General features: G+C 41.1%; 1 protein-coding gene across 3 annotated transcripts; it reads right to left on the bottom strand.

Annotated features, from left to right (window-relative positions):
• Positions 1 to 17,952, bottom strand: LOC103705403 (ras-related protein Rab5A-like). 3 transcript variants are annotated; one of them, XM_039115694.1, is made up of 8 exons: positions 17,803 to 17,951; positions 17,140 to 17,217; positions 16,882 to 17,049; positions 6,514 to 6,562; positions 5,875 to 5,948; positions 1,871 to 1,964; positions 699 to 1,201; positions 1 to 569 (listed from the first exon to the last, which is right to left on the bottom strand). In XM_039115694.1, the coding sequence occupies exons 1-7, from the start codon at positions 17,839 to 17,841 to the stop codon at positions 1,098 to 1,100; spliced, it is 606 nt and encodes a 201-aa protein (XP_038971622.1). In that variant the 5' UTR covers positions 17,842 to 17,951; the 3' UTR covers positions 1 to 569; positions 699 to 1,097. The 3 variants fall into 3 exon arrangements, with proteins under 3 accessions (XP_038971622.1, XP_008787322.2, XP_026659796.2); XM_008789100.4 differs by lacking the exon at positions 699 to 1,201 and having other exon boundaries at positions 17,803 to 17,952; XM_026803995.2 differs by lacking the exon at positions 1 to 569 and having other exon boundaries at positions 703 to 797; positions 17,803 to 17,952.
• Positions 17,953 to 19,428: the final 1,476 nt, after the last annotated feature.

Here is a 19,428-nt window from a genome sequence, read left to right as displayed (position 1 = left end):
AATAATAATGGAAGATAAGATATATGAAATCACTAATAATATTTTTGATGGATTTGTCATGATACACAATGCATGTTATATGCATATATAACGATTTAAGTTATACTGAATGTCTGACAAGAAATTTCATGATTTATATTTCCACTACAATATTGTTTATTTGCTATTTTTGAATTATATTATTATATTGATGTGGATGTATAGAGATTTTTACTGAGCTGTAAAGCTCATACCATCTCTTTTCTTTTTTTTCTTTCAAAGTCGGAGGATGCATAGTCTTGATTGAATTAGATGTAGAGTTCGAATGATGACATGGATATGCTCTTAAAAGCATATTGCAAAGAAAAGCATCTCTTTCAATATGCTGATACCATCTCTTTTCTTTTTTTTTCCTTTGTAATATGCTCTTAAAAGGATTGACGTACAGTAATGCACAAGTTCGAGCACTCCTTTCTGAGAACATGCATGGAGATGAAACTATGCCCTGAAACATTCATTGCCCTCTAAATTCAGAAGAGGTAGGAGATGGTCAGTACATGGCATGGAGAGGTCTTCTGAATTCAGCAAACCTACATGAATTTTGTACTCCGACATTAGCCCGCATGGCAAAGTAAAAATCATGTTGCAAGATGATATTATGGACGACCACATGAAAGGACTGGAAATGAAGTAAAAAGCATATTGCAAAGAGCATTCACCATGTTATGGTCCACTCAAAATACTTGCACCATGTTATTCTGAGAGTTCCCTTTCAAATATCTTTAAACAAAACGTTTTGGAGGCCTGATCCTTCAACCCTTGCAAAAGGATGACCAATAGATGAAGTTTGAAATACAAAGAACTCTTCCCATAAAAGTAGTTCTCAAAACTTTAATAGAAGGCCATGTTGGAATCTTTGGCTGGAGTGCAGTTCTTAAAAGAAGAATAAGAAGACAAGATAGCAAATCTTTCACTTCAGACCATTCTACTATTCACAGTGAAAAAATGGGAGAATCATGAGTAGAAAATAGTTGTTGCGGAGTTGGTGGCTGTTCACCTATGGCATTTTCGTTCAGTAAATTTAATAGACAAATTGACCAGTGAGTTGGTGATGAGCACTAAGAGCAGCAAGAAGTGGTACTGACAACTCTTTGAGCTGGTCTATCTGAGAGAATCATTCCTTGAGGGTTCTGTACTGGGTGAGACTGGAGCAATCTCTTTGCTGAAATGAAAAAACAAACATCTTTAGCCCAGATGTTCATCCTTTTGTTTTAAAAACAAAGAAAAATATTAAGGTCCAGCCATATGTCAGAGCCGGACCACTAATTGGATGATCAAGAATTTAGATTAGTGGTAATCAGGGATGTGAACAATGATCCTGTCTATCGGAAGGTGACATCTACCTTCGCATGTGCTTCGCAGATCAATCCTTTGAGGTCCGATACTTCTAGAAATTTTTAACATGAGAAAATAGCCCGTGATGGACGAACAAACCACTCCAGAAAAGAAAGTTTATGACCCATGGAACACATAGTTGAAAGATCATGCTCCAGATATCGGATAATTAAGACCTTATGTTTCAAATAGTTTAATGCAAAGGTTTTGATGAGGCTTCCACATCACCAATAGATCCCAAGAATAAATCATGGGCAGGGGAAAAGGCAGGGGAGCGTTTTACAGCCTATACAATCACATGCAACCAATTGATAGTAAAGAAAGTTATACCAAGTACTTGGTGTTGCATGAGCTACTATGGAACCTGAGCTGACTAATGTCCGAAGCACATGTTTGTGCAAATGAGTGCATGCGCACCCAGTGAATAACATGCTAAAAGTTGGAAACCTTTTATGTTGAATCAATACTGAAAGGAGAAGTGGCAAAAAAGACCTACCAATTTGATAGAATATGTCATTGACATTGCTTGCTGTTTTAGCAGAAGTTTCCATGAAGAAAAGACCATTCTCCTGAGCATATGTTTGGGCTTCCTAAAATAACAAGGACAACAGCAAAGTTATAATCAAACTAAATCATGTTCTGAAAATAGACATAAGGGAAGAGTATGAGTTAATAAATGAGATGAAGTCTAGTTGTATCCAAAGTACGTTTAGATCTATGCATCCATTTGATTGGCTAAAATACACAATCTCATATGTATCAGTGGAAGGCCAAAAGAGAATAAATAGGTTTGGTGATAATTTGCTAAATTTTTGGATGACACGAGAGAAGGATGGCACCATAGACGTGGATCCTTCTGAATCACAGCTCAGTTAATATTACTCAAAGTTCAGGCAGGCATCAGGTTGTTCAAACGAGGTGGGCCTTGATGGCCCGTCTCCATTAAATCCTTTATATCTCAGTACTATGGACAGCCAATCAAGGTAATGCAAATAATTGGATCAGCTATAATTACTTGAGTTATACGCTCTAACCGTTAACCCTGAGGTTAGGGGTGCAAGTGAACCGGATAATATCCATCCACATCTATTTTTATATCCGAATCCATCTAATTATGGATACAAATTCGACCATCTGTCTAATATTCATATCCATATTCAAATCAGTCAAAGAAAAAGGATATGGATATAGGTAAACATCTACTCAATCCTTATTCGAATATTTGGTTCTACTTGTAATTCTATTCGTCATGTATAGCACTTACAAATTTTCAGAGGAAATAAATGATCATACCAACAGGCTACCGACTTAATTTACCTTCTATTCAAAGATATTTTCAAATTTATGGTTATAAAGTTCAACTATATGACTTATACCCATACTTATATCTGTACCTTCAATACTTGATATGTATCCACATCTGTTGAAGCAAATATAGATATGAATTTTTGCATCCGATTAATATCCTATCTATATCCTTTTCGTCAAATATAAATGGATTACCCAATCCATGTTCGATCCATTTTCAGCCCTACCTGAGGTCCTGAATGCTAGATCATCAAATGGAAATACCACATAAAATCCATAGAACAAGTTTTCAGGAAGTGTAAAAGTTGTGATTAATATAGTAATTATCAGGAACTATCGTTACATTGATGCTTCACTCATTTTTATGGAAGTATGACATCACAATCAACTGTTAACCCTGACGTCTTGCACGCTAGACCACCAAACAAGAAGTTTTCAGGAATTGCAAAAGTTGTCACTCACAGTCACTGGGAGGAATTATCATTTATATTGATGCTTCACTCATTTAATATCTAAGTATGAGATCATGCCACTAAGGAATTAATTTTGAGTCAGCAACCATAGGATCATGATGCCCATGGCAAAACTGATCACAGCATTCCCAAGCAAAGATAGCAGAACAAAAGTTGAGATATTAATAACTTATATGACAGAAGCATGACTGCTCTGCTGATACTAAATCTTATGTGAGGGTAAATTATTGAGTAAATCATCATATAAGAGCGTAAATCATTGAGAGAAGCATTCCAGCCAAGGGAAAATATAGAAGCCCAGCAAAGGAATTGAGGACCCTGGAAAATGATAGCCCCTGTCATACAGCAATCAAATAAATAGGACATGTGGTTGAGAGCCAAAATATTTTTCACTTGCATAACCTTGCAAACTGATCATGGTCACAGCAAGACATGGACTTCTGAGTCAAGTCACAAGAAGACTTGGTTGATACCAATCATGCAAGTGTCACAGACTCGACCTAAGGCCACAAATGTAGAACAGTTTGGGCACATAGTTAAGCAGTCCCTGGAGGTAACAATGGTGATGCTGTGATACTAGACAGGATATTAGAGACTCAAAGTGGCACTTAGTCAAGCTAAGGAGAAACAGCACTGGCCCTTTTACCTATGCAGGCATGGAAATACATGGATGAGTCTCACCTCAACTAACAGAAGAAAAGTAGGACATGGTAAGCAGTCAAATGGATGCATAGTCAGCACCAAATTTTAACATTTTTAGGCTAATAAATTAACATTATAAAAATGATATTATTGCAATCGGTAAGGTTAATCATACAAAATGATAGGAGCAGCTCATTTGCAAAACATTTCTGAATTTTGGCATATTACTTGAAAGGTAATCTGTCAAATTTCTTCCCAAAAAATTGTCAGTGATACTAAAACTCCCAAAATTTCTTCATGATCCATTTTCTTCCATTTCTTTCTCTCCAACTCTTTCTATCACAAGTAACATATTTTTTGCATGTTTCTCTTCTGTATTTAACAATAGAATCCAATTCTTGGCGATATGCCTATCATATTTTCCTTTCTTTCTTTTCTTTCAAAAAAATGATTTGATATGGTTTCTTCATCCAACAAATAAAGGGTGTAGATAAATGTGTTATGCGAATCAAGTGGCTTGAAACAAGCCAGTAATTGGGAGAAACTGGAAGAAAAAAAAATATAAGTGAGCAAAGATGAGTTGGACAGGTTGCAATTTTGTTTTCTTTTTCTTTTTTTTCCCATCTTGAGCTTTGGTAGTATTTTTAACAGCTTAAGAAAACGGAACTAGACTATGGTCAACTAAAACAAGATCATTAACGATTGACAAGTAACCTGCGGCCCATATGGAGTGCCAGAAAGTGCATATCTGGAGAGCCAATCAGTAACCTAATTGGCTTCCCTATATGCATCAGGGATTAACAATGTCAAGCAATCCATGAAGGTTGATGCAATCATCATTTAGGATAGAGTAAGACCGGTTATTATTCTCTAGACTTGCTGCAGCAAATTGATGACAACTTAGGGTGCAGTATCTTGAAGATCTAAGGACATGATCCAGATCCCTTCCCATGACACGACAATGTTCGATTGATCGCAAACATTATAGAGTAGTTACTTAACTTGATTGGTCTTGAGAATGCAGCCTCAAAGGAAGGTTTGTCGTACTAGTGCATATCGTATCATACCGATACCAAACCGAGACTTGGTACAACAGGCATACCAAGTCATGATATGCGAACTGACCCTGTATCAGGCACACTGACACTCTATTAGCATGGTTCCAGTACGGGTTTTGAAATTAGGATAGCAAACCTTGCTCTCAAGCTTAAAACACAATGAAGTCAAGTGATGTACTGGGGTAATAGCACCACCAAAGCTTAGCTTGACATAAGGATTACTTGGGGGCAACCATTTAAGGAGAGTAGGGGATCACAGTCCACAGGCTGTGAGGCTGAGACGCCCTAGCAACAAACCCTTAACAAGTCACTTTTGAGAAACAACAACACATGTTTTCAGATTGTTGTAGTTTTTGATGGCCAAGTTGCTGGATGTCTGAATAGTGAGTTTCAGTGGGCATCACCATCCTTGGAAAAAGAAGTCATTCCCATCTTTCTAGATCTTCTAAAGCAAGTAGGGAACAGGGAATCAAGGAAATCTTCCCAAGACCCAGTTTCAAGCAGTTTGACAGCATAGCTAAGGATAACACGGGGGGTTGGGAAAAAAGGGGAAATAAGAACCGAGTAATCCAACAGCTAGTTCATGTTGAGTAGATAAACAATGCATGACATAAGTTGAATAAAGCCAAGAGAATCCCAGAAGACTTCCCATATGTCCATACTAAGCCAAGAAATACCCAAGAGAGCGGCCAAAGCCATGCAAGCAAAGCTTAGCTGAGCTGGGATTGCTGCCACCCCCTAAGATCACTGCACATAGTGCTCATTCAATCCTCTTGAATATCCATTAGGTCTACCTAACTTATACATGCTATTGTTGTTACTTGAAAGAAACCTAAGAGACTTGTCCAATTACCAATACTGTATTCCTAGACATCAACAGATTTAGTGAAGTGTATGAGCTAAACTTTTCATATAATAACACAAGCACATGGCATGTGTCAATGGTTTGTGTAAGCAAAGATGTGGAAGCAAATATTCCAAATATGAAAGAATTAAAAGATAAAAAGATTAGTACTTGCCTCTGCAGACACCTGCCTAGCTTCTAATAAATCAGCTTTGTTTCCAGCAAGAGCCATTATTGTGCTTGGGCTACCTGAAACAACACAAATCATCATCAATAACTCTGGAGTCAACATATGACAATTGATTGAGACCATCTTAGGAAGCAAAACTCAACAAAATAAGTCTCATGGTACACTGGCATCTTTCCAGAGGTCCAAATATCACACTAAAAGTCACATTACAAACAGTACATCTTTTTAATTTCCAGCAACCAAACAAGCACTCCTTTGTTTTGATCAAGAATACACTGTTGAAGTTTTCAAGGAAAGCATTTGAAAGATCTTCGGTCAAGGAACAAAACTAATATCCAATGGAGCAAAGCACACCCCTCCAGGAAAAAACATGCACATGTAAACATCTAATGGAGTATAAACACACACACACACACACACACACACACACATAGAGAGAGAGAGAGAGAGAGAGAGAGAGAGAGAAAGAGAGAGAGAAAGTTAGGGGCAATTCAGGATCCTTTTAGAGCAGCTTCATCAGCGCCAAAGGATATTGGATAGATTTTTTTGGCAACAACATATCAGATAATACTATCAGAATTCTAGAAGAAATAGCCATCTCAATCAAAAAAATCTAGGTTCTACCTTGGGCTTGAAGTTCTTGAACCCATTTCCTTGCTCGCATGAACGTAGCCTGCAACAAAAATTGTGGGAATCTTTAAGAAATATATGAAGTAAATTATTTATCATACAAAAACTTCATGGGAAGCAGTATCAATCTTGACACACTTGTAAAACTGCCTTCAAAGCTGCTTAGTTCTCCTCTATTCAGTTGTACAGTGCCAAAAATATGATCATTTGATCCAAGTTTTGCATCAAACTTAGTTAATACTTACTGAACCCGTATGTTAAATTCCAATAACCAATTAAGCGACAGTAAAAATTTTAGATTGTTCTGCAGCAACCTACAAAAGGATTCCTTTGGAAAGAAATTCCTCCATCAAACAGTACAATAGTCTTAAGGCCACATTGATGCAAGGAGATATAAAAAATAGTTAACTAAGGCATAGCCCATGCATCTTTGGATCAGCTATTCTATTTACAGACAGCAATTTAGAGCAGTACTCATATTCTGGTAGGAAAAATTCACCTACGTACAGATCTGACAATATTACAGCTTCAAATGTAATAAGCATTATTCTAGGAAACATGTGATATAAGCACAGATGGAGTCATCCACACATTCACACATTTTGCACTAATATATCTCCAAAAGAGACTGTATGCAAACTATCCTAACATAAGGAAAAGGTAACGAAATACTCTTCTTCTTCGAGTCTTCCCTACAGACAAAAGACCGACCTGAAAAGCACATTGTGACTTATTGGATTATATTAGCAACCAGTGCAATGCACGTTTGAGAGAAGAGATTAAATGACCTTAAGTTAAAAAAAAAAAAAAAAGGGTATACATTAAATATTTTTTTATTTTTCAGTCATTTTGAATAACATGGTTCTCAACTATAGGATTTGATTTTTTAAAAAGAAAGCTATATGATGGGGACATCAGCTAGGTCCCCATTTTATTTGCATATTTGCTTATTGTTATTTCTGGGTTTATTTGTGTTTTAGGATTTATTTGGGGTTTATTTTATTCTGGGCTTATTTGCATTTTAGGGCTTATTTGTGGGGAATTATTTTATGTAAGGGGTTTATTTTAATTGTTCTTATGGGGCCCTATTTAAAGGAAACTTTATGCTGATTAGGGTTTTAATGCAGAATTAAAGACTTCCTTCCCTCACGTTTTCCTCTTCTTCTCTTCTCCTCCCTTCTCCTTCTTCTCTTCTTCTTCCTCCTTCTCTTCCCCTCTTCTCCTGCTTTCATTTTAAATTTGGTCCGGCATCAACTTGGTATCAGAGCAAGGCTGGTTTTGCCCCTGCTGCCAAAGCCCCGATCCAACAACAGCCCTTCTTTCCCATTGGTTCTCACGGTGCTTCAAGGAGAACAGGGCCTTCCCTCTGTCAGCCTGTTCAAAAAAAAAAAAAAAGGATCACTGCTGAGTCTGTGAAGGCCCAGATCGACAGCCACCCGCATCCGACCCTTCCTCTCTCTCGGTCTGTGTTTTCATCAGAGCAAAACAAAAAAAAAAAGAGAGTCTTCCCCGTAGCAGAGCAGTTCCACTGTGCCCCTCCCTGCTGCAACCAGTTCTTTCCATCAGATCCTCCGGAGCCCTCCCTGCAGCACCGCCTCTGGTCCTCCACCGGAGCCTGCAACCGACGCCACCACCACCGGTGTATGGCCGAGCGCCGACAAATCCCCGGTTTCCTGTGGCCGCACGAATACTACGCCGTACGTCGACCACGGACACCGGAGCGTGTCGAAGGGCCACGCGTGACTTCCGCTGCCGGAAAGAAGAAGGGCGTCGCCGATCAAATCTCAGCATTATCCCTCGGCACTGTCGACGCATCCGCCGACCACCGCCCACAGGGGAAGCCCAGCCGCTGCCACGACCGGCCGCCGCCTGTCGCCTCCGACCACGGAGCTGCGGCCGCAAGCTCCGCCGCCACGCCGTTCGGCCGCTCCGCAACCACCGCCGAATCGACCGGGCCGTTCTCCCGAATCAATCGGGAGGTTGAAGACGGGTGGTAACGGGTAAGTTCTAAACCCGTTACCCCAAAACCCGATAGCTCGGGTTCACATCCAGTAAGTTAAAAAAAAAAAAAAAATTTGGCACGTGACCCGCACGTGCTAAGCTTCACAGTTATCGGAGCGGGTTTCATTCGAAACCCGAAACCGATAACCCGAACCCGTTAGGGTTAAAAAAAAAAAAAAAAAAGTCCCGTAGGATCACGTGACCTGCACGTGTTTCCAAAAAAAAAAAAAAAAACTAACCTCTGTTCTGCCGAAAAGGAAACCCTAGGGTTTCCACCGTCTCCTTCGCCGCCGTCGCCGAGCTCCGCCTGCAGCGCCACCACCAGCCGCTCCGCCTTTCCTCCTCGCCGCCGTCGTGCCACCCCTTCGCCGCCGTCGCCGAGCTCCGCCTGCAGCGCCACCACCAGCCGCTCCGCCTTTCCTCCTCGCCGCCATCGTGCCAACCCCACTTCCGCCGCCTCGCCGAGCTCTGCCGCTGCTCATCTCTCGCGGCAGCCTTTTCATCCGTCCAGCCACCACCCCTCTCCCATTTTCCCTCCCTTTGTCCGCCTCCTCGTACATCCTTGCCATTTTTCCTCACCATCGGCCGACTCCATAGGCCGCGTCCCACCTACCTCCACCATCCACCACCGCACCCGCCGCTGGAAGACCGCCGCCGGTTCCGTGTCCGAGCGCCCATCAGCCAAGCTCTTCTCCCGTCGGCCGCTTCCGTCCCTCGCTGAGTACCATCGACTTCCCTTCCCCCTTCTTGCACTCAGTCGGGTCATCATTGTGGGCTTCATTAGACCCACTTTACACCCACCAAATTCACAGTTGGGCCCAACAGATCTGGCCCTGTTTTCACTTGCCCATCAGGCCACATCCGAGCCCGACCAGCCTGGTCCAGTTCCTTGCAGCAGGCCGCCAGCCCAGCCCGCGCGCTGTACTGTAGCTCGGTCCAAGCCCAATTGACCGCAGATCCTTTTACTGGCCCGATTCAGCATCTTCTTCAGCCGTTCCAGAAATTCAGAAGGTTTTGTGCTGCAGCCCGAGTCCACGGTTCCAGCTAACTTCGCCCGGTACTGACTTCGTGTTCGAGACTCCACGAGCAGATGATTCTGGTCAACTGCATTCACCACAGGTAATAGGTTCTTCCTCCTTTGGGCTTGCTTATCTAAATATGTTCTAGTTCTCTTGCATGACAGCCCTATTTTGAAACTTATTTTCTTGTCAAACTGCAAAACCTAGAATATTTTCCACCACACCCGTCCTACCTACCAATTAAATCTAAATATTAAATTAGCACACCTTAGTGTCAGGACATCATCAACATCCATAGATCAGATTACTTTCAGACTTTGAATGACTGTAAAACGTGTTTGCAACCTAACTTCTTATAGTGACTAATTTTCTACTTTAATTCTGAAATAACCAAAGTACAAATTAGTAACATTTAATTTTAAGTTATTTTTGTGAAAAGTTGCTGATTTCCGAATTCATAGTAGGTTGCATTAGTGGGTTGCATCAGTAGGTTGTCCTGCATTACATTTGGACAATTAGGGTTCATTAGTAGTATTGCATATCATATCACCAATTAGAGTCGTTTCTGTATGCCCACCCGTAGTGGTAGAGAGTACCTCCTCACTGACTCTCAGACCCCTTTATCCACCATGGACCCCAGAGTTATACAAGATATTCTGGAACAATTAGCTGCAATACGAGCTGATCACGACGAATTCAAACGTGAGATCCGTGCTCTAGTACAACACCCTAGGACTCCGGAACTATCATCCCCAATCGCAGCTTATCCCGAGTTTGTTTGACCACACCGCCTGTAGCTTTTCCCCATCCCCCTAGGAACCAACATCATCCTGATCACCAGCGCGATCTTGACGAGCGACTACTTCGTACCGTGCGAGTAGAAGCCCCCACATTTGCTGGTCAATTAGAGCCGAGCGTGTACCTTGATTGGAGAGCAGCTATGGATAATTATTTTGAATGGTACGATATGACTGAAAATAGAAAAGTACGGTTTGCCAAAATGAAGCTTATTGGGCAAGCTCACTGGTACTGGCATAACGTTGAACATCGGCGTGAGACCCAGAGGCTTCCACGTATCACCACTTGGGAGGATATGAAAGAAAAACTGAATGAGAAGTATCTGCCATTCTCTTACCGACAACGCCTTATGGATAGGTGGCAGAAACTAACTCAAGGAACTTCAACTGTTGCCGATTACATTGCACAATTTGAGGAGTTTCACATGAGGTGTGGTGTAATCGAAGAGGAGACTGTTACTCTTTCTAGGTTTCGAGCAGGACTCCGTGAGGAGATCCAGAAAGAATTGATCCTCCGAGAGATTACTACCCTTGGCCAGGCATACCAATTGGCTCAAGACGTGGATAGTTTTTTACGAGTCCCTGTGGTGAGACGTACCGACTCTCGGTTTTTACCCCCAGGAGCCCGACCTAATCAAAGCCATCTCCCACAACCCAGACCACTCTCCAACCATCCCTCCCAACCCGGTTCTAGCCAAACACCGACTAGGACGTTCCCGGTGCCTGCTCAAAGTACATCAACTAATAAAGAAAAAGGCATATTAGGGTCCAACCCGCCCTTAAGAAACCAAACCCAGTGTTTCAGGTGCCAAAAGTTTGGCCATATTGCGTCCCAATGTAATGCCAAGACCTATTTAATGACTGAACTGGAAGCAGGAACCCAGGATACTGAATGTGTCGAAGAAGTCTATGAACCAAACATCGAGGATTTTGTAGATGACTTTGGAGACGAAAAGACCGGGTTAGAGTTTGTTCAGACTGAATACCAAAATGAGCCCACTGATAGGAATGACCAAAACCATAGGCTCCATGTGGTTAGGTGCACACTAGCCCAAACAAAGATCGAACAAGACTGGCGAAGAACCTCCCTATTTTATACACTTATTAAGATCAATGGTAAAACATGCAAAATCTTATTTGATAGCGGGAGTTGCATCAATGCCATTGCGTCTGGAGTTGTTTCTCGCCTTGGCCTGAAATCTACCCCTCATCCTAATCCATATAAAGTAGCCTGGGTAGATAAGACGTCCATTTCGGTTTCAGAAAGATGCTTTGTCTCGATTCAATTCCTATCTTATAAAGATGAGATTTGGTGCGACTGCCTTCCGATGGACGTAGGTCAAGTCATTCTAGGAAGACCTTGGTTATACGATAGGGACATCACACTTCATGGTCGGTCAAATTCGTGTAGTTTTATGTTCCAGGGTCGGAAAATTATACTGAATTCATTGCCTCCTAGAGAACCCGGCCCTGAGAAGAAGGGTGCTACGCCACAAAAAGAAGAGTCACTTCACATCATTACTTCGAAAGAGGTAATGAAAGATATCGAAAGCCATTCACCTGTGTTCGCCCTTGTGGCTAGAGTTATTAATGTGGAGTCAAATGTCGAACATCCGGCCGCCGTAGTTCCTCTGTTGGAGGAGTTTCACTCTGTCTTCCCAACTGATCTTCCAGAGGCACTCCCTCCAATGCGTGATATCCAGCACGTAATTGATCTCATTCCTGGAGCGTCACTGCCAAATCTTCCCCACCATAGACTCAATCCAAACGAGCACACTGAACTGAAACGCCAAGTTGACGAACTCGTCACTCGAGGGTATATTCGTGAGAGTTTGAGTCCCTGTGCTGTACCTGCACTCCTCACTCCCAAGAAAGATGGCTCTTGGAGGATGTGCGTCGATAGCCGTGCTATCAATAAGATCACGGTTAAGTATCGTTTTCCCATTCCTAGGCTGGACGACCTTTTAGACTATATGTCTGGTGCTACAGTTTTTTCCAAGATCGACCTAAAGAGTGGGTACCACCAGATTCGGATTCGTTCTGGGGATGAATGGAAAACTGCATTCAAGACCAAAGATGAACTCTACGAATGGTTAGTAATGCCTTTCGGATTAACAAATGCTCCAAGTACTTTTATGAGGGTGATGACACAGATCTTTCGACCTTTCTTGAACAAATTTGTCGTTGTATACTTTGATGACATCCTCATTTATAGTCAAACTCAAGAGCTCCATCTCTCACACCTAAGGCAGGTTTGTGAAGTCCTGCGGAAAGAAAGCTTCTTTGCAAACCCTAAGAAGTGTGCCTTCCTGACTGATCACGTCACTTTCTTAGGATTCATAGTATCTTCCAAGGGTGTCTCCGCTGATCCAGAAAAAGTAAGCGCGATAGTCGATTGGCCTGAGCCCAAGACCTTAGCCGAGGTACGTAGTTTTCATGGTCTGGCTACTTTCTATCGTCGCTTCATTAGGAATTTTAGTTCAATAATGTCTCCCATCACAGATTGCATGAAGAAAGGAGACTTTATCTGAACTAAGTCGGCATCCCAAGCATTTAAAGATATTAAGCATAGGATGACCGAAGCACCTGTCTTGCGCCTCCCTGATTTCACTAAGGTATTCGAGGTCGCATGTGATGCCTCTGGCATTGGCATAGGTGGTGTATTAAGCCAAGAAGGCCACCCTGTCGCGTTCTTTAGTGAAAAGTTAAGTGACGGCAGGTTGCGTTATTCCACCTATGATAAGGAATTCTATGCGGTAGTGCAAACTTTGCGACATTGGCGACACTATTTGCTACCGCAAGAATTTGTCCTGTATTCAGACCATGAGGCTTTAAAGTATCTCAATTCTCAAAAGAAACTAAACCTTCGACACGGCCGATGGATTGAGTTTCTACAAGCCTATACTTTTGTGCTGAAACATAAAGCTGGAATTGAGAATAAGGCTGCTGATGCGCTCAGTCGACGGATCTTCCTCCTATCCATGATGAGCACTGAAGTAATTGGTTTTGAAAGGATCAGGGAACAATATGCCACCTGTCCCGATTTTAGTAATGTATACCTGACCTTACGAGATGGAGTAGAGAGAGAGCACGATGATTTCTTTTTACACGATGATTATCTCTTTCGCTCCGACCGATTGTGTATTTCTCGAACTTCTTTGAGAGATTTTCTAGTATGGGAAGTACACGCTGGAGGACTGTCTGGGCATTTCGGGAGAGACAAAACAATTGAGATGGTGGAAAGACGTTTCTTCTGGCCGAGTCTCAAGAGAGACGTGGCCAAGATCGTCGCTCAGTGCCGCACATGTCAATTAGCCAAACAACGTAAACAGAACACTGGGCTTTACACTCCACTACCTGTTCCTGATTGTCCGTGGCAAGATGTTAGCATGAATTTTGTGTTAGGGCTTCCACGTACCTCGACCAAACACGATTCCATTTTTGTAGTAGTGGACCGGTTCTCTAAAATGGCTCATTTTCTCCCATGTTCTAAGACTTCTGATGCTTCTAGGATTGCGAAACTTTATTTTGACGAAGTCGTTAGACTCCATGGTCTCCCTAAATCTATTGTGTCCGATAGGGATGTTAAATTTATGAGCTATTTTTGGAAAACTCTTTGGCACATGATGGGTACCAAATTAAAATTTTCCTCTGCCTATCATCCCCAAACTGATGGCCAGACCGAAGTTGTCAACCGAAGTCTAGGGAGTCTTCTCAGATGTCTGGTAGGTGAGCATACTAGGACTTGGGATCTCGTGTTACCAACTGCCGAGTTTGCATATAATAGTTCGGTCAATAGGACCATAGGCATGAGTCCTTTTGAAGTGGTGAATGGTTATAAACCTAGGCAGCCCATAGACTTGATTCCCATATCTCATCAACATAGAGTCTCTGAGTCTGCACAATCATTTGCTTCACACCTGCATTCATTGCATCAGGAGATCAGCAAACTTATTCACTCTAATAACTTAAAATATAAATCCTTTGCTGATTTGCACCGACGTTATAAAGAATTAAATGTAGGTGATTCAGTCATGGTAAGAATTAGACCTGAACGACTTCCTTCGGGGACGTTCAAAAAGTTGCAATCTCGTAGTGCGGGACCGTTCAAAGTCCTAAAGAAAATCAGTTCGAATGCGTATGTTGTAGATCTTCCTGAAGACTATGGGATTAGTGCGACATTTAATATTGAAGATTTAGTCCCATACAAGAAATCAACATTCATTCCTTCTGACCCTTTTGTTGATACATCCACTGTTGTTGATCACCCTGCTCTAGCACCTGCTAGTGAGCCTCCACCTCCACAGTTTCATGCACGCAGAGAACACATAGAACATATATTAGATGAGCAGGTTATATCTACCAGGAGAGGAAGCTACCAACGTTACCTTGTTCGGTGGAAAGGTCGACCCGAATCAGATGTGTCGTGGATTTCGCGAGCTGAGTTGCAGCGCCTTGACCCGGATCTTCTGGAGCAGTACGACAGCCGACCCGATTTACACTGGACGGGGTCGAGTTTTTCTCACCCGGGAGGAGTTGATGGGGACATCAGCTAGGTCCCCATTTTATTTGCATATTTGCTTATTGTTATTTCTGGGTTTATTTGTGTTTTAGGATTTATTTGGGGTTTATTTTATTCTGGGCTTATTTGCATTTTAGGGATTATTTGTGGGGAATTATTTTATGTAAGGGGTTTATTTTAATTGTTCTTATGGGGCCCTATTTAAAGGGAACTTTATGCTGATTAGGGTTTTAATGCAGAATTAAAGACTTCCTTCCCTCACGTTTTCCTTTTCTTCTCTTCTCCTCCCTTCTCCTTCTTCTCTTCTTCTTCCTCCTTCTCTCCCCCTCTTCTCCTGCTTTCATTTTAAATTTGGTCCGGCATCACTATATCTATTAGAATTTAATTGGATGGGATTGTTTATTGGTAGGATTTGATTTGGACAAACCTTTCCAAAACATGAACATCTAGTTGGGCAAGATTATTGGTAGGATTTGATTAAAAAAATATTTCCATATTTATTAGCATTAGAATTAGATTAGACAGGAATTATTTACTAGGAAGGAGTTGTAGAGAGAGAGAGAGAGGATGGTTTTAGGGAAGTGGAGAAAGAGAGGGAGGATATCATTGGTGGGAAGATAGAGAAAATGGAGGCAGGAGGATCAAATGTGTTTTAAGTTGAACCAAAGAGAAAAAGGTATATAGTCCAACGTGTTTGGGAGTTTTAGGAAAAGGTCTAATCTGATTGTAGAAGTGGGAAAGAAATCACATGCATGTGATGGCATGGGGGAGAGAGCAAGTGGGGTAATTTACATACTCTTAAGATAAATGGGATGACATTCTCAGAATGGACAATGACAAACAGATCAAAAAAGAATATTCCTTGATTCTAAAAGTGTCATTTTCATAGTACTATAAATAATTGGATGAGCATTTAAATTTAAAAAAACTATTTTTCTTGATTGTTTTATACTCTACTTGAAAACATAAAACCATTATAATGCCAAGTGATTGAGGAGAGTTAAGAAACTACTTCAATGTTATGAAGTATCCACAAAAAAAGAAAAAGAAAAATTGATCATTTAGAAGTCATGATGAAAGGATAGGTGATCAATAAATTCATCCATCACAGCACAAAGAACCACTTCTAAAAAAAGTTCCTATTCCATAAAAATTATATTAAGTCAGTTTTTTTTTCCTTCCTGGAAATGGATATTGCATCCCTACTACTTATTTCCTCAATTCTCGCCTTTCTTAATTCTTGTGTCACATATCCATGTGCAGGGATTTCGTGGTCCATTTTCTTAGATCATCATCACTTTAAAACAAAGAAACTCAAAAGCACATTTTCTATCCTAAGCATAACCTAAATTACTTATTTCCTTATTCTTGCCCTGCGTAGGCCCCATGTCGCATGTCCATTTGTTAAGATCTTGTGATGTATTTTCATGTAACATCAGCACTTCAATGCCAGGAAGAAACTCGGGAACATGTGGTCATTTCCTGTCCTAAGCATTTAGTTGGAGACTAACATAAAAAAGAGACTATTGATGGCACAACAAAAAAAAAAACAATCAAACAAACAAACATCAGAAACAGAACTTTCGCCCATGACGAGTTCCAATTGAACCTGATCCTCATTCAGACAAAGATCATTCCTTGAAGAGTCTACTTCTATGATTATTTTGACGATGGATGGATCCATGGTTTTATGGTCTCTAGCAAAAGTAAAATATAACTCAAAACTTTCAAGTATTCTTTAAGGAATTTAAACCCCAGGAATTATTTAATCCTTCTTTAACCAGGTTTTTATTTTTTTGGGATATACTCACATATACTAGTCTTTGAATGGGTTTTTAGCTTATAAATCCTTTTGCTTATATTTTGTTTCCCTTTTCTATTACATTAAAGAAATGACAATTAAACTCAGTCCTAAAGGTTTACAAGGGAAAAAAAGCATTCATGGCAATTATTATAAGGATGATAGAACAGATTAACTTTATCCTAAAATAGCTCTGCTAGAGTCTTATCAAAATTTACTAACCCAATTTGTTATATCGTATACAATTACAGCAGCTGCAGCTCCTCTGTAATACATGGGAGCCAAACTATGATATCTCTCCTGTCCTGCAGTATCCCAGATCTCAAATTTCACTGTTTGATCATTCACTGCCAATGTCTGTGAGAAGAACGCTGCACCTATTGTTGATTCCTACAGTATCAAAACACCCAAACTAAGAACCAAATTTACCATATCAAAACTAAAATTCCACTCAAAATCCTAATTTTTATATAAACCAACCTGGAATTCAACAAACTGTCCTTTCACGAAGCGCAAAACCAAACTAGACTTCCCAGTTCCCGCATCTCCAAGAAGAACCTGATTTACCAAATCAATATCACTATCACAAATCTAATACAGGAAGCTTGACAAGTTTAAAATGAAGAATATGCTAAAAGTTGATTCCGGAAAGAGAGAAAGAACAAACTTTTCTATTAATTGTGAAATATAGCCTCCGAACCCAACAAAAAGAAACAATAGTTCCAAGAAGATAATGCAATTTAAGACCTAAATCCATAAACCCGTCAACCATAACCAACAGCTGCAATTCATTTTTTAAAACTAAATACCAGATAAAAAATCTGCTGAAAACTTTAGCAAAATTTCTAAAACAAACCAAAAATAATAAAAAATTGAAGAAATTCAAACCAAAACAGCTGAATTAGGCCTCGAAGGACCGATCCCAGCTGAAGAATATGATATTTAATTCGAGAAAATAAGCAACAGCAAAATCACTCCCCCAACAAACATAAAAAATAATTTTTCAAATCAAACACAAGAAGGCTAGATATGGAAGGGATCTTTAATTCGATACTAAACCAGAACATCAAATTAAGCCCCGCAAACATGAAATTTCCAATACAATAACAAATCCAAGGCTCAGAATTTCAGGGAAAAAAATACCAATTTAGCGCTTTTGATATTATTTCCAGAAGTCGCCATCGATTCCAAGATTCAAACCAAAAAAAAAGAAATTATACGGAATTTATAATTATAAATCTTATTTTGGCGTGGAAGGGGGAAGACCGAGAGGGTCCGGAAACGAATGGTTTAAGGGGGGCTTTGTTTTGTATTAATGGAATTAAGTTCTGCTACTCCCTCGGAACTCTTTCTATTAATGATAACCTACAATAAAGACAAAAACATTAACTCCCGAAATGAAACCTTATCATCATCCCGATATGAACCATGCACCAATGCGTTAATCCTGGCCGTTCAATTTATGGACACTTTTTTGGGCAGAGTTTCTTAGTCGTGATTTGATTTTTTGGGCGTGAAACGTGGCGGTCAGGGGAGGCCATGGATTACGACCCTTTCTGGTCTTCTTGGTGTCGGGGGAAAGGAAACCGGAAGGAAACAACGCGTGCCGCCACGTGGCCGACACGGTGGTGAGTCCACCGCCTATGGACCAGCTTCGTGGCAGTCGAATATTCATCCCACGTGTCACAAGTACACGCAACGGATGGCCGATACCGATATGTTTCGGATATAACGGTTTACACAAAACCCAAAAAAAATTGCTGATACGGTGAGCACACATTTTAAAGCGAAAATTCTAAAAATAAAAAAGAGATTATGTAGAGAAAATGGGGAGATTTCTGGTACTTTTTGTGAGGATCCGTGCGGACGTGTGTTTAGTCTCACATCGGTTATTTGCTAGGTAGATCTTAGATACTTATATAGGATTAAAGAATCCAAATAATACCTTCCGGCTAGCCATTTTGGGGGAGGTTCTGAGTTGTTACAAATGGTATCAGAGCGGACCCGGCCTATAACCTATGTGGACTAGGGGATACTACAGCACGGATCTATTGGGGTTGACCACGGGCCGATCGTGGTGTTTGTGATTAGATTTGAATGGATTTGAACCCTTAGCCTGACGAGGACGTCAGGGTTTGAACGGGAGGAGTATGTGAGGACCCGTGCGGGCATGTGTTTAGTCCCACATCGGTTATTCGCTGGGTAGATTTTAGGTACTTATACAGGATCAAGAAATCCAAATAATACCTTTCGGCTAGCCATTTTGGGTGAGATTCTGGATTGTTACATATGTGAGGACCCGTGCGGGCGTGTGTTTAGTCCCACATCGGTTATTCGCTGGGTAGATCTTGGGTACTTATACATGATCAAGGAACCCAAATAATACCTTCCGGCTAGCCATTTTGTGTGAGGTTCTGGGTTGTTGCAAATGGTATCAGAGCGGACCCGGCCCATAACCTATGTGGACTAAGGGACACTGCAGCACGGATCTATTGGGGCTGACCACGGGCCGATCGTGGTGTTTGTGATTAGATTTGAATGGATTTGAAGCCTTAGCCTGACGAGGACGGTCAGAGCTTGAACGGGGGGAGTATGTGAGGACCCGTGCGGGCGTGTGTTTAGTCCCACATCGGTTATTCGTTGGGTAGATCTTGGGTACTTATACATGATCAAGGAACCCAAATAATACCTTCCGGCTAGCCATTTTTGGGTGAGGTCCTGGGTTGTTACAAATGGTAACAGAGCGGACCCGGCCCATAACCTATATGG

This window comes from Phoenix dactylifera, unplaced genomic scaffold (genome assembly GCF_009389715.1).
Source record: "Phoenix dactylifera cultivar Barhee BC4 unplaced genomic scaffold, palm_55x_up_171113_PBpolish2nd_filt_p 000007F, whole genome shotgun sequence".
Lineage (NCBI taxonomy): Eukaryota > Viridiplantae > Streptophyta > Magnoliopsida > Arecales > Arecaceae > Phoenix > Phoenix dactylifera.
This window is presented reverse-complemented; position numbering and strand designations above follow the sequence as displayed.